The 15,861-nt window shown below is 50.2% G+C and overlaps 1 protein-coding gene across 2 annotated transcripts; it reads right to left on the bottom strand.

Annotated features, from left to right (window-relative positions):
* Window positions 1–2,573: 2,573 nt before the first annotated feature.
* ITPA (inosine triphosphatase) lies at window positions 2,574–13,346 on the bottom strand. Of its 2 annotated transcripts, XM_032351262.1 has the most exons (9): window positions 12,783–13,346; window positions 10,494–10,551; window positions 10,335–10,399; window positions 9,640–9,713; window positions 8,544–8,575; window positions 7,778–7,893; window positions 4,208–4,284; window positions 3,267–3,398; window positions 2,968–3,052 (listed from the first exon to the last, which is right to left on the bottom strand). In XM_032351262.1, the coding sequence occupies exons 1-8, from the start codon at window positions 12,846–12,848 to the stop codon at window positions 3,287–3,289; spliced, it is 600 nt and encodes a 199-aa protein (XP_032207153.1). In that variant the 5' UTR covers window positions 12,849–13,346; the 3' UTR covers window positions 2,968–3,052; window positions 3,267–3,286. The 2 variants fall into 2 exon arrangements, with proteins under 2 accessions (XP_032207152.1, XP_032207153.1); XM_032351261.1 differs by lacking the exon at window positions 3,267–3,398 and having other exon boundaries at window positions 2,574–3,052; window positions 12,783–13,317.
* Between the last annotated feature and the right edge of the window lie 2,515 nt (window positions 13,347–15,861).

The raw sequence follows: 15,861 nt of genomic DNA, 5'->3' as shown, positions 1-15,861 counted from the left end.
GGCTGTCACCTCCAACCCCACACAGCGGATGCTGGCCCACCAGGGGCCTGTGGAAGATCCAGGAGGCCCTGGCGCTGCTGTGTTGCCAGGCAACCGCAGGGGAGGTGTTGTCAAGGGCATGGCATATGCAAGGGCCTGGAGGAGAGGGCTTGGGGCCAGTAGTGAGCCACAGTGGTGGAGGAGAGATGGGTGGGCCTTGTGGCCCTGGGCCTCGGCTCCCAGAGGCAGCTGCAGAGCAGCCCAGCAGACTGAAAACCAGGCTCATGGAGGTCAGAGCCGCCGTTGTGAGGGATGCCCTCTGCGGGTGGGTACTGATTCTGTATGTGGGGCTGGGGTGTGGGGCAGGGGCTGCACGCCACACCAAGACACTGATAGTGGGGATGAAGAGCAGTGGAAGACCCCGACGGCAGGATGTGGGGATTAGTCTGGTGGAGGGGAGAAGGGTCTGTGTTCCTGGCTTGGTCACTTGGTGCCTGGACAGAGGCCCCACGGCACGCAGTGGGGAATCCGGATCTGGGACTCAGAAGCACCCCCTGCGCGTTACCTGGGAGTAGTAGAGCAGTAGTAGAGCCTCTGGCCCCCAGACATCCCATGACCTCCCTTACAGCACTTTGGCTTGCTGAGTAAACCACAGACCAAGGGAGCAGGTGAGAGAAGACCTACCTCAACTGAAAAGGCCTCCTCTCTAGATATGCGAAGGATTCCTGCTAACCAGCAACACCACAAAGTTGATGACTCCAACTCCAATAGAAGAGGCAAACCTGGGGTGGGGGAGTGGCCCAACAGTCACAGGACATGCTCAATGCCCTTGGTCATCTGGGAAAAGCAGCCCCAAGGGGAGCTGGCATCGCCCTCCTTGGAACCGGCAACACAGGCCGGCCGGCCCGCCAGCCGGGTAGAAGAGGTATGTACACCGGTGCATGGATCGGGGAGCAGAGACCGGGGCACAACCAAGACCCCTCCTCCACCAGCTGTGCGGCTCTGCTCCCGGGCAACCTGCGTGGGTACAAGCCCATTCATTGTTTGGAGGGATGGCTAGCTAAAGGTTAACAAAGGGGGATGGTGTCCTGTGGGCCTGGGCCATCACCCAGAGAGGGCTGCGCAGCCCGAAGCTCTATGCACCCACCCCATCCAGGTGGCATGCGGTCCTTTGGGGTCCCCTCCACAGTGGCCTGCGTGTTCCCTCCAGGTAGGGCCGTATCCACAATCACCAGGCGGGGAGCAGACAAGCCCCTAGCACTGCACATCTGAGCCCCAGCCAGACAGTACTCTGCACCAAGGAGACAACAATTCAGAGGAGGCTGGGCTGCTGGCCCTTCCTGGGGCAACAACCCAGCCAAGCCTCACAGGCAAGTGGGGAGCACAGAAACAATGTTTTGTCCTCACCCACACACACTGATGCACCTTAGGGGAGGAAACAACAGTTAAATGCAGGCCCTGGGCCATGCTGCCAAGGACTGAGGAACAGCAAAGGAAGGGACATTCTCCAGACCTGCCTACCAGTCCAGAAATAAGCCTGGGAGTGACCCCCCAGCATTACGCTCCCTCCACTCCCATTGCACACAACAGGCTTTTCCGAATTTCCTGGGGGTGGGCCCCTCCTCCTTACCAAAGAAACACCTGCGGGAAAGGGAAGGGAGCTGCCCCCGCCCCTCAAGTCCCTCCCAGGACTGGCTTCCCTAGGGCCTGTGAGGACCTGGGGCAGCTGAGGCAGGCTTCCTGAGTGGGGCCTGGAGGTCCCAGGCTGAACCATGCTGTGTCCTCTCAACTCGAATGGAGACTCCATGCCCTGTCCCTGCCATAAAAACGGACCTGGCATCATCATTAAGAACCAACATTTTAGGGGAGCGCCTGGGTGGCTCAGTGGGTTAAAGCCTCTGCCTTCGGCTCAGGTCATGGTTCCCGGGTCCTGGGATAGAGCCCCACATCGGGTTCCCTGCTCAGCAGGGAGCCTGCTTCCCTTCCTCCCTCTCTGCCTACTTGTGATCTCTGTCAAATAAATAAATAAAATCTTAAAAAACAACAACAACAACATTTTAGGGGCAGCTGTAATCTCAGTCGGTTAGGTGTCCAACTCTTGATTTCGGCTCAGGTCATGATCTCAGGGTTCTGAGATCAAACCCCACGCCCAGCACAGAACTGGGTGTGGCACCTGCTTGAGATTCTTTCTCTCCATCTTTCCCTGCCACTCATTCTGTCTCTCAAAAAAAAAAAAAAAAAAAAGAAAAACCCAAAAACAAAACCCCACCTCAACACTTTAGTTGCTCTGATGTTACACTGAAATACAGCTGAAGCACTCAACATCTGCACTGCCCACCCCCCAGCCTGGCAAACACCATGGAGGGCAGCTGGGGGGTGGCCTCCCTCCCTGGGTGGTGGGCAGCATGGGTCTGGCATGGACAAGGTCAGCTCACAAGCCGAGACTTGAAGAACGAGAGGAAAGATGCGATACTCCAGTGAGCACCGTCACATGAACACCTACAGCTGCTACCCTCGTCCCACCCTCGCCCCCCGAGCTTCGCGGTCTCCTGCTCCTGCCAAAAGAGATTCAGGGGACAGACAACTGCCCGGGGTAGGTTTCAAAGCGGATATATCCAGTTTATTCTGGGGGCAAGTGCCTTCCAGTATTTTTATTCCTGCCACTTCAAAAATGTCAAGGGCGATTTGTGTGTGGTTCTGTCCAAGCCCTCGGACCCACCATGGCCAGTTTTAACATCCAAGTCCTTTCAGGATCCCAGGCCAGGAGGCTGTAGGAGGGACCACTGAATCCCCAAGGGCCCCAAGTTCCTCCAAGCAGAGCCAGCTGCTCCTCCAAACAGGGCTGGCGAGGCTGTCTCAACCCCCTCTAGGAAGTAGAGACCAGGAAGGCAGTACTTGGAGGGCTGCCTGTCTGATGGTGGAGGCGGCAGGCTAGCCTTCCCCAGTTCCCCGGCCAGGGCGATCATCACCAACTACTGGGGCATCGAGGCTGCCGAGGTATTTCTGCAGCTCAAGCAAGGCCCGGAAGCGATGGGAGATGGTGTTCTTCTCAGCTTTGGGCATCTCTGCATACCTAAGGGGTGACAACAGCAGCTCAGAGGAGCCCAGATTTGGGGGTACGCATCCCTCACCCATCCTGGAGCCCAGAGATCAAGGAGTCGCCAGGAAAGGGTGATGGGGCCACCAGCTCCCAGCAGCCAGAGTTAATTTTTAAAAAACCGGAGAGTTTTAAATTCCCCTGGAAATGGAAACCCGTATTAACGAATGTGGAAGGATGTCAGACTTGCCCGAGTGTGTCCAAAAGTCGCTAGGGGAAGCCGGAGACAGGGGGATGAGCTGCGTGTTTGATCAGCTTTGTCATCTGTTGACAGGAAGCAGTGAGGCCTGACAGAGCAAACACGAGAGTCTCCTCTCTTGTACTGTGGGGGTGGCATGGGACAGCTGGCTAGTGGCCTCTCCTCCGTGTCAGGGCTCCAGTGAGGACCCACACCCCACCTGGGTGTTGCAGATCTGTGCTGTCCATGCTGTGGCCACTAGCCGCAAGTGGCCATGTACATGGAAATTAACCGTCATTGACTAAGACTATTTTCAGTCCCGAAGTCATATTGGATAGCCACAAGTTGGCTCGAACAGCGAAGAAAGAGCATTTCTCTATCTTGCATTCTTGGATGGTGCTGTTTCATATCATCCTCAGGCCTCTCTGGCTACTGAGAGGCTTCAGGCCACCCTCCTTTAAGGGCCCCTCTAGCCTAGCACACTTGATTCCAGTAACGGTAAACATGTCCACTGCAAATGGTGGGGGGCACGAAGGGTCAGGGGCAAGTAATGAGAACACTTGGCGCTGTGGGGGTTTCATGCCACCCCAAAGGCTGGAAATATTAACATTTTTCCAAACTCCATGGGGAAGTCAGATGATCCCACCAAACTGTCAGCTTCATATAGGACAAGCCAAGGGTAGAGAGGGAAGGCACTCAAGTCACACAGCTGCTCTGCGGGGAGCTGCAGCCCGAGGGCCCAGAACTCCCGGCGCCGCCTGGCTGCCTCCTACCCTGGAGATCGGCCCACTCAGATTCCTCGCGTCCACCCCAGCAGAACTGCCTTCAGCTGGAGCAGCAGCCGAGAGCCGGCCCGCCCATGTCTGCATGCCTGCACTGGGGCAGGGTGCCGGCCCAACCCGGACTGTGGCCATGCCAGCCCTACATCCCCGGAAGGAAATAAGGCTCCTTACGTCTGCTCATATCCATCAGGCTGAAAGCAGGGATCCCAGCCAAAGTCTCGGCAGCCTCGGGGCGCCACGATCTGGCCCTGCCGGGGAAAAGAGGGGATAGGTGTATCACGGCACAGAGGAGATGCCCTAGCAAGGGAAGGGTAGCCAGTTTGAGTCTAACTAGTTTATGTATTTGGTTAAGTCCCATTTATTCAAAATAATTGGCTTTGGGGCACCTCGGTGGCTCAGTGGGTTAAGCCTCTGCCTTCGGCTCAGGTCATGGTCTCAGGGTCCTGGGATTGACCCCGTGTTGGGCCCTCTGCTCAGCAGGGAGCCTGTTTCCCCCTCTCTCTCTGCCTGCCTTTCTGCCTATTTATGATCTCTCTCTCTCTGTCAAATAAATAAAATCTTTTTTTTTTTAAGTACTTATTAAAAAAATATATGGCTTCGAGAAGTCTGTGGTACCTGCAAATGTTTGCTGAATACATAATTTGTATTATGAATCCCATAAATACATATGGGACCACTCTCCCTTCACACACACACACAGGAACCACAAACCTTATCAGCCCACTGATACCTTTGGGGCCACTCTCCCTCTCTCTACAGCTCTGACAAACTGTGACCTCACTGAAGACAGTCAATGGAAAAACTGACAGAAAACATTTTCTCTGAATAGGAAGGTATGAAATCCTGGACTAGGCAGACAAGCCCTAGGACTGCTACTCATTTTTATTATGTTAAGTGAAATAAATTGCTGCATTTCTCAAACTACAAAGGAGGCTCTAACAATTGAATGAAGAAACAGAAATTACTTTGCACATTGTTCAATACATAAATGAGCTTAGTAACTCTTGACTACAATAGGCAAATTCCAATAGAAAAATGTTACAAAGAGAATCGATTTAATTCAGCACCATGTCATGTTGCCATGAGGATTAAAAATTAGTAAATTAAAAAATATAAGGGAGTGGGGCCTGGGTGGCTCAGCTGGTTAAGCATCTGCCTTCAGCTCAGGTCATGATCCCGGGGTCGCATCTTGAGCCCCATGTCTCAACAGGGAGTCTGCTTTTCCCTCTCCCTCTGCTCCTGTGCAGCTGCTCTCTCTCAAATAAATAATAAAATCTCTTGAGAAATAAAAAAATATGAGGAAAATGGTAGAAAATGGAGATTAGCCACATAATGGCTAAGTTTTTCAGACCGAAGGCAGATTCCACCAGTGCTGGTGGGGAGCTACGGGACCAAGACCCATTCCTGAGCCACTGTGAACCTTGCACAAATGGTTTTTGAACATTTACAGTGGGGCCGGTAGTGTTTTCAGCCCTGGAGCCATAGCAGACCCAGCCTTGCCCTCCTCAAATGGATGTCTTAAGCAAAACAGGCTTTACACCAGTAAACAAATGAATGATTACAAAATGCAAAGTGCCTTAGAAGGAACAAACAGGGAGCTGGGCTCAAGGATAACAGGATGAAGGGGCCTAGATGGGGAGCTCAGGGAGCAGACAATGTGGCCATGTAAAGTGATGGGCAAAAACATTCCAGGTGGGGGACACAGCTGGTGTTGGGACCCAAGATGGGGATGGGCTCGGCATATGCGTTGTTGAAAGGACAACATGACTGGGTCTGGAAAGTTTGAGTGAGAACGAAACAAGCAGAAACAAAGCCACCTCAGGTTAACATAGAGGCTGGCAAGCAACAAGGTGCTTGAAGTGGGGGAGACGATGGGGAATAGCGGGGACCCCAATCATGGGTCACCCCAGTGACTGTGCCCCATCAGCAGGGATTATGCTTGTTCACAATTCTGATTTTTTAGAGAACACTTCTGTGACAGGGGCAGACAACTAGAATTAATTTTTAAAAATGTAACCTGGGGGGGCCTGGGTGGCTCATTGGGTTAAGCCGCTGCCTTCGGCTCAGGTCATGATCTCAGGGTCCTGGGATCGAGTTCCGCATCGGGCTCTCTGCTCGGCAGGGAGCCTGCTTCCTCCTCTCTCTCTCTCTCTGCCTGCCTCTCTGCCTACTTGTGATCTCTGTCTGTCAAATAAATAAATAAAATCTTAAAAAAAAAAAAATGTAACCTGGCAATTACAATCCAGCCATCCTGGTTCTGCGTAAATATCCCAAAGAACCAAACACAAGATCTCAACAGATATTGGAACATCTGTGTTTGTAGCAACATTATTCATAGCAGCCAAACGTGGAAGAAATCTTAAGTGCCCATCGACAGATAAATGGACAAAACAAATGTGCAAATACCCACAATGGATATTATTCAGCCATAGTAAAAAGGAGGAGTTCTCTCTGATATGAAGAATTTGAGAGGCAGGGTGGGGGGGTTTGGGGGGTAGGGGAGGAAAAATGAAACAAGATGGGTTCGAGGGAGACAAATCATAGGAGACTCTTAATCTCACAAAACAAACTGAGGGTTGTTGGGGGGTGTGGGAGGGGAGGGATAGGGTAGCTAGGTGATGGACATTGGGGAGAGTATGTGCTATGGTGAGTGCTGTGAATGTGTAAGCCTGACAATTCAGACCTGTACCCCTGGGGCAAATAATACACTATACGTTAAATAAATAAAGGAGGAATTCTGTCACTTGCCACCACACAAATGATCCTTGGAGGGCATTATGCTAAGAAATAAGCCAGCCACAAAAAGATAAACACTGTATGCAGGATTCCACTTACATAACGGGTCTGAAGTTGCCAAACTCTTAGAAACAAGAGTGGAACAGCAGTTGCCAAGGGGGTTGGTGGGGAGGGGGAAGGGGGGGTTTTTGTTCAATGGGTATAGTTTCAATTTTGCAGGATGAGAAGTTCAAGATCTATGGCACAGCAATGCACACAGTTAATACCACTGTACCAAATACCTAAAAACGGTGGAGATGGTAATTTTTATGGTTTTTTTAAACCACTATTAAAAAAAAATTAACAAGGCAGGGCATCACGAAATGTCTGTGGGCATCCCCCAAAGGAGCCTCTGGGGAAGGGCTCTGTGGGCTACTCTGGATTTTATCACGAGCAGAAGGCATTGGCAGAGGAGTGATGGGCCAGAAGGCACCGTCCCGACACAAGAAGGGAATGGCTGCGCTGGTGGGGGAGCAGGTCAGCTCCAAGGGTGGTCTGTACCCTGTAAGAAGCAGCTAAACCCAAGGGTCTGATAGGCTGGCGTGGCTGTGCTGAAGGGCAGCTGGGGAAAAGTAAGATTCTACAGGAACATGTGAAGTTGGAAAGGATGTGAGATGTTCAAGGGAAGCCATAGCCTCAGCACTTGGAAAGGGACAGAGCTGGAAGAAATCTGGGCTGTCCACGTCACCTCCGGCTTGTGCATCTGCTTCTTAGGAGGGGACTCCGTGCAGTCCTCAAAGGCCATGAGCCCCTGTGTATCTCTAAAACACGAGCCTCAAAGGTCAAAGAGATTTCAGGATTGACAGCACTCCTAGTTGTGACACCCAGAGGCATGTCTGGGCAAAGCTGTGGGAACTTAACTGGCCATGAGCCCTTCCCACCAGCCTCCTGCCTTAGACTCTGGGCCATTGGCTCGAGCTACAGCGCCCTCTGGCGGCCCACGGGGAAAGTAGCGTGAATACGCACCGAGGTTCTGCCCCTGAACAGGCGAACTGGCTCGCTGGGGTCCCCAGTGCTGAGTGCGAAAGTGCAGAGCGCATAGGCAGACTTGTCATCGAAACCAGCCAGGAGCTGGTAGAGACCTGCGGTGGGAGGGAAGGGGGAGTGCAGTGATCTCTGCGCAGCTCAGTTCCCAGCCTCACTCCCCAGCCCTGAGGCCCTGGAGGGGGAGCCACCAGATTTGGGGGAGCTTATACATGTCATCAGATAGGTTTATACCTTATCCAGGTTAATACCCTGGAAATTGGATGATGGGGACATGGAGCTCGTTATTCTATTCTACTACTGTACATGTCTGAGATGCTCCATAATTGGAAGTGTTTTTAGAAGGACCTAAGGAGGGGACATTCTGGCCCACAACTGTGATAGGGTATGCACTGCCAGCGCCGCAAGAGAGGCAGCCGGTCCCCCAAGCCTCCAGGCCAGGCCCTGGCTGAGGCAGGAACAGGCCAGGAGTCAGTTGGGCCAAACCTCTCAGCCGGAATCAATGGCAGCCCCCGTGTCTCTCAATCTCACAGTCCCTTCCACCCTTCCCATCCACTCTTCCCGCATCTCAGCACTCCCTGGAGCCGGGTGTGCAGGGAAGTCCAAGCCACAGGTTCCAGACTGGAAAAACTGAGGTGAACAAGGGCTCCATGGTGGGGAGACTCCTGATTACTAGCTGGAACCCTTCCCCTGGACCACCTCCAGATTTTCAATTCCCAACAGATTAAGAGATAAAACAGATTAATACCTTCAGGCTTTAACTTCTCCAGAAACCATTTTCTGCAAGAGAAATGAAGATGAGTCAGACACCAGGTACAGAAGGATCTTCCTAACATCTTCTCTGGGCTGTGCACTTCCCACCCTTCTTACCCCACCCACAGGATTAGAGCCCCAGGACAGGCAGGGGGCATGATAAATAATGTCTTGACTCAAAATGAAGAAGACTAATCCAACAGGAAGGATGGAGGTAAACAGGCAGCGCACAGAAGCATCAATAAAACCTATGAAGGCCTCAACCTCATTGGTAATTAGAAAAATGCAAATTCAGGGGTGCCTGGGTGGCTCAATCAGTTAAGCAGCTACCTTCCGCTCAGGTCATGGTCTCAGGGTCCTGGGATCAAGCCCCACATCACTTCTTGCTCAGCAGAAAGTCTGCTTCTCCCTCTCCCTTTGCCCACCCCCTACCCCACCGCTTGTGCTCTAGCTCTCTCAAATACATAAAAAAAAAAAATCTTAGAAAAAAAAAAGGAAAATGCAAATTCAATCCAAATGCGGTAACACTTCACATTCCCTACATTGCAAAACATTAAAGTCCTAATATTCAGTGCTGGTGAGGATACGGAGCAACATATACGGGTGCTGGTGCCTTAGGAAACATATTGGCAATCCAGAAGTTCAAGAAAAACAGATCCAACACCCAGCAGAAGCAGCTCTGTCCATATGCCCTCCAGCCCCTCCAAGGAGCATTCGAAGTGCGGTACATATACCCTGGAGATACACAAAGGCCATCTGAGGGTGTCCAGGGCACTGAATAGTTTTAAGGAAATCCATTTTCAGATCTCACCTTCCTTATTTCCTTTTTCCTGAACTTGATCTGCCACGAATGTACCTCTCCAGCAGGTGGGGTTCCCCTGGCCCATCTCCTCTTACACAACCACATTCTCACCTTCACAAAAGAAAGAAAGGTATGCCTCTCCCCCATCCCTAATCCTTCCTCAGGACAATGTGAAATATTGGGATTGACACCAAGATAGTGAATGACCCACAATATCAGGTAACCAATCATTTTGAATTTCAGGTGATTCTGTGGCCAGGGCCCCGCAAAGGGGTGGGGGAGCACTCACATGTAGGGGCCAGGGAGGCCCCCGAGGGCATTGAAGCACAGACAGGTGTCCTCCACCAGTACAGGCCCCTGTACCTGCAAGACAAGGAATCAAAGCCCCGAGACCTGTGACCAGGAGTAGACCCTGTCCCTAACCCCAATTCCCAGGCCACCCAGGCTGAAGCCAGGCCCTCAGCTAGTTGGGATTTACAGCTGCAGCAGTTAACAGCTATAGGAAACAGCCCCTGGCTAATCTCTTATCTTCATTTGAGAGATAGGAATACCAAAAATCTGGCAGGTTGTAAAGCTTACTCCAGGCACAGCAACCAGAGACGTGCGATTCACACTCAGACAGCCTGACTCTCCAGAAAGTGTTCTTTTCCAATTCCACAGAGATGTGTGAGTGCAGGGGGAGATATTTGGGGGGAGAATGCAGGCAATGTAATGTAGGCATTTGAAAATCGGAGACAAGTGTGTGCATATGTGTATGCGTGTGCGTGCCTATGTGTGTATTGGTTTATGCAGTAAAGGCTGAGAAAGAAAGGTAGTATTCCTGGACTAACATGAACTTACCCAGTCTAGCTAGGCCTGGGTAAGTCCTTGAAGTTATGACCAGCTGTGCCCACCCTATTATTCTCTCCCTCAGCCCAGCAGGCACAGCCCCCAGGAGCCCCCAGGACCAGAGAAGCAAGTTTGGGACACGTGGGGGGCAAGCACCTGGCGAGCTGCCTCCTGACACTTCTGTATGGAAATCTCATCAGGCTCTCCCTGGTACTCCGGCACTTATTGGAGAAACAGATACATAAAAAGAGAGACAGGTCACAGGGAGACAGGGAAATCAAGCCATCTTTCAAAAATAAAACGAAACAGACATACGGTCAATTTTCTGTGCCACCAAAGTGCATGGAGACTTATCGCCCAGAATCTGAATGACCTGTTTCAAAATCAAAGAATATTTATCACCATTTGTTAAAAACTCCCGGTTACTACAGAAGCTGTCACCCACCTTTCTCTTCGGGTAACTCTTCTGCCAGCCCCCTAAAGCTTAATAAGTCAGGCCCATGAGCCTCACTCCAGACTTCAGGGTCCCACTCCCAGCAGGTCAGCTCCCCCATCCCCTCAGTCTCCTACCCCTCCTACTTCAGGTCTCTCTGTTGATGCTATCCCCCCATCCAGAATGCCCTCTTCCCTTCTCCCTGCTCCCTAAAACTCTACGTAACCTCCTATTCTGGCAATCCTCCATCAGGGGTTACCCAGAATTCAAGAGGCCTGTGAACCAGGATGGGGGTGGGGGGATGCCTTTATTTTCACTAACCCCTAGCTAAAATTTAGCATCTCTTTCAATTGTAAATATGGAAAAACAAAATAGCATCAGCAGTTCCTATGACCTCTAAACCTATTAAAATCACAGATGTTGTCATATCCCATTAGAGCTGTAGCAGAGATCTCAAAATATTTACAATCCTATTTGAAAATTATGGTAACTACACACAGGTAGACTGAATTATTTAATGCATTAAAGAATGTATGCTAATCACAAATCACAAATATTGATACTGAGAATTAAACTCTGACAGAATCAATTTCCTTTGTGATCCTATGTATTTTACTTTGTACATTTAAAAATCTTTTCTTGAAAAATGGTCCATAGGCCTCATCAGCCTGCCAGGGGAGTGCTATGGGATGAAGAGTTAAGACACCCTGTTCTGGGGGTGGGGGAGAAAAGAAAAGGGGAAAAAAAAATTTAAAAAAAGACACCCTGGGGACGCCTGGGTGGCTCAGTTGGTTGGACGACTGCCTTTGGCTCAGGTCATGATCCCGGAGTCCCGGGATCGAGTCCCGCATCGGGCTCCCAGCTCCATGGGGAGTCTGCTTCGCTCTCTGACATTCTCCGCTCTCTGACCTTCTTCTCGCTCATGCTCTCTCTCACTGTCTCTCTCTCAAATAAATAAATAAAATCTTTAAAAAAAAAAAAAAAAGACACCCTGTCCTAAGCCAACTTCAAGTCCATCTTCTCCAGTGCGCCTCCTCTCGCCATTCTAGCCTCTTCTTAAAACGTAGGCAGTCACACTCTCAACCAGAACAGAGATAGGCTTGGGAGCTGGCACCCACTATCCCCCAGGGTGGCACTACTTGTCTGTTTGACTGGCCTGGCCTTAGGATCCCAAACTTTTTATCAGCACAGGGCTCTTGCTCTTGAGGACACCCTGTACTAGCACAGAAGTGCATCATTCCCTATGCTGTGGACAATGAAGAGTCGTCCCCTAATGACTGGGTCCCACCTCTAAGCCTCAACATATCTAGTGGATGTCACCCTGATTCTGTACCATGACCCACCTCCTTGGCCATGGCTAACTGAGCAGGGGGCAAACCTTTGACCCAAGGCTAATGAGAGCTAATGTATGTCAGAAGGCTCACTGCTCCCTCCACCAGAAGCGAAATAAGCAGAAAAACGTTTCCTAGGAAAGGGATGAGCATCCACGAGAACTACGAGGACAAGACAGGCCCTCGGGAGACTCCTCGAGTCTTGTGAGATATCGTAACATTGTATTCCCAGAAGAGCCTCCTGGTGGTTGACATGAGCTCCCTGTGTGTCTCTATTATTTGCAGCCAAAGGCTATCCATCCACCTGCAGAACTCTCACAACTAGCCACAAATTCCCAGAGGCAGGAACTTTGGATCTAATGTCTTCTTCACTTCTCCTCCCCACTGCGTTGTGAAACCGACCTTCCAAATCATCCCCATTTCCCCGTGGGGCGTGGAGGGCTGTTTGCTTGCCTGCCCCACGCTCTGTCTGGCCCCTGCCCCTCCTAGGTCGGCAGCGGGGTCTGGATCAGCTCGAGAGGGGTGTCAAGAGTCCCGGTTTGGGGTGTAACCCAATAGATGAGGTACTAAGGATCCCGCACTCCTTTGGCTCCCGCAGCTCCCGAGCTCGCGAGCCTGGTTCTGTCAACGCCCGAATTCTATTAAGGCCAACCACCGGCCAGCCCCATTCCGCACACACGGTCGTTTCACTCAGCGCGGCCCAACCCAATCCACACGCCCGGGTCGGCCTCTCCAGCCCCCTCCGCCCGGAGGCCGCTTCTCCGCCCGATCCCCCGCGGGCCCTACCACGCGCTACCCCCCCAGCCGCCCACTGGCCGGGCTCCCGCGCCCTCCCAGCACCTCCTCCAGCTTCTTGGCGTTCCCCGTGACAAACACGATTTTTTTCCCGGCCAAGGAGACCGCCATGCTGACTCCGACTACCCCGCAGACCCAACGGAAGTCCTTTGCTTCGAGGGGGAGGCACTTCCGGCTGGCGCGGAGGCCGGCGGAGCACGCTCGGGCCGGGGCTCCCACCGAACGCCTCTAGTGTTACCCGCAGGCTTCGGGAGAAGAGGCTGTTCCGGGCGTCCGGCTTCCTTGCTCAGACCCTGGAGAACAGAGCGCCCCTTTTCCGGACGAGCGGCCTGGGGCGCCGGGCGCTACAAGGGAGGGAAATGGCGAGGCCCGTCTGCGGCCAGAATTGCTGGGTCTTCCCGGACTGGCAGTCGACTGCGTTGAGATCAGTCCCCCCCCCCCCCGCCGCCCCCGGCCAAGGGGCGCTCTCTTCGAAGAGGAGAAGGGACCGTTGCAGCCCCCGGCCCCACCCCTGCTTTCTCTCCTCTGTGGGAAGGGGGCACGGAGGGAGGCAAAGAACCTGCACGGTAATGAGGTGCAGTCCTGTGCTCGGGACGGTTCATCGTCTCCGCGAGCGCCTCCAAATCTGCCTCTGAGAGCGCTTTTCTTCTGGGCAAGGGCAGCAAACCTCGCCTCACCTCACCTCCAGACCCACCCTCTCTTCCTTGCCCGCCAGCCCTGATGACCTTGACGGTGGATTTAAAAAAAGAACTTGTTTTAAATTAAGGCATAATTAACATGTAACAGTATGTTAGTTTCAGGTGTACAACTAATGATTTGATATTTGTATACATTTGGGAACATTCACCTCACTCAGTAAGTCTGGTTAACATGGATCACCCTCCATAGTTAAATATATATATATATATATATATGTATTTTTTTTTCTTTTTTCTTGTGAGGAGAACCTTTAGACTTTACTCTCAGCAACTTTCAAATATGCAGTACGGTATTGTTAACTGTACTCAGCATATTACTTACCATGCTGTACATCTCCAGGATTATTTTATAACGAAGTTTATACCTTTCAGCCCCCTTCACCCACTCTCCCCTAACCCAACTACAGATCTGCTCTCTGTAAATTTGAGCTTATTTTTTGTTTTTTTCAGATCCAACTACTTGCCTTTGAATTTAAATTTGGCATAGCCTAAAGCTTCTTCTCAACATCTCCCAAGCTTGGGACTTCAGTATTTCAATTCCATTCCCCCATCCCTACAGCCTCTCACATCTATCATGCCTTCTCCATGCCCACTCCCTTAGCCAGATCTTTGCATCCTGAATTCTACCTCTAAAAGAGTTCCCCTATCAGTCCCTTCTCTCCATCCCCACTACAACTGTCTGAACCCAGCCCTGTTTGGTTCCTCTGGACCAGGGCAGCACCTGTTTCACTGTTGTTCTCCCAGCCATCTTCCAGCCCCCTCCACAAACCTTAAATAATATGCTTGGGGTCCAGGACTCTGAGAACCTGAGAACTCTAAATGAAAACTGTAAAAATGGTTATCTGTTTGAGGCAGCAAGGAAGAGTTATCTCTATTGACAGTTTGTTGTTTTGACCTTCCAGAAACTTTCTGTGCATGTGCAAATTACACACAAAAATGTATAACGTCTTACTTTTTAGTTTTTTTTAAAAAAGCTTGCTTTTTAGAAATCACTATACCCATTGTGGGGCTCAAAGCCACGACCCTGAGATGGTGAGTTTGAGTCACATGCCCTTCCAACTAAGCCAGCCAGGTGCCCCCAAATTTTTAGGTTTTTTAAAAGATTTTATTTATTTGAGAGACAGTGTGCACGCATATGTGCACAAGAAGGGGGCACAGTGGAGGGGAGCAGCAGAGGGAGAAGGAGAAGCATATTCCCCACGGAGCAGGGAGCCCAATGTGGAGCTCTGTGCCAGGACCCTAGGATCATGACCTGAGCCAAAGGCAGATGCTTAACCAACTGAGCCACCTGGTGCCCCTAATTTTTAGTTTTATAATAAAAATTTTTATTATGGGAAATTTCAAACTTAAACAAAAATGTCAAACTTTACAAAAAATAGAAAAGAGCAGTAGAATGAGGAAACATACCCATTACCCAACTTTAATAATTTTCAACATTTGCTATTTTTATTTCACCTATTCTGGCCTATTTGCTTGCTTAAAATTTAAAAATGTAAATTATGAAATATTCCAGAGTTACAGGAAATAATAAAATAGATGCAGAAGTTCCACTATTCCAGCTTAGCAAATGTTAAAATGTTCACATGGTGCCATCTTTTTTCAAATCTTACACTTCATACCATTGTTCCTTGGATCTTTGTATTATCACACACACAAAGAGCTTCATACTACTGTTACAGCAAATCCCCAGTAGATTTTTACTTTTTCAAAAATCTTGAGTTTACATACTGTCCCCAGGTTTTTTCCGCAATTTTATTGAGGTATAATTACTACCTAGTTTCTAAATAATTCTTTTTTTAAGATTTTATTTATTTATTTATTAGAGAGCATGGACAAGGGGAGCGGCTGAGGGAGAGGGAGAAGCAGGCTCCCCACTGAGCAGGGAACCGGGCAGGACCCTGTGATCATGACCCCAGCTGCAGGCAAACGCTTAGCCAACTGAGCTACCCAGGAGACCCTTTCTAAATAATTCTTAAGAATTAAAGGGAAATTAAATTCCACGGGTACTTAAATTTTGAGTGCTCACTATGGAAAACTAGGTCACAAATTCTCGTAGTAGTCTAATAAAGCTAATTTTATACTAAAACGGGTATAAAGTTGCAGGTGTGGGTACAAAAATAATATCACAACTCATTTAAATATAAGATTTGTTCTCTTCTCCTCCCCTCTCTTCTTTTTACGAAATCATATGTCACAGATATAGGCAAAGCTCTGCCCCAAATCTCATCCATCGTTTTCCCTCCTCCCAACATCTATCTTGAAATTGGTGTGTATCATTCCTTAGCATTTTTTTGTACTTTTTCTACATATATGTTTCTATAAACGCTTTGCGATATTGCTTAATGCTTTTAAAACACATATAAATGTGGCACAGCACAAAATCGTTTGAGACCATTTCCAGTTATGAGTATTCATATGCCCCCCAA

This window comes from Mustela erminea, chromosome 7 (assembly GCF_009829155.1).
Source record: "Mustela erminea isolate mMusErm1 chromosome 7, mMusErm1.Pri, whole genome shotgun sequence".
Lineage (NCBI taxonomy): Eukaryota > Metazoa > Chordata > Mammalia > Carnivora > Mustelidae > Mustela > Mustela erminea.
This window is presented reverse-complemented; position numbering and strand designations above follow the sequence as displayed.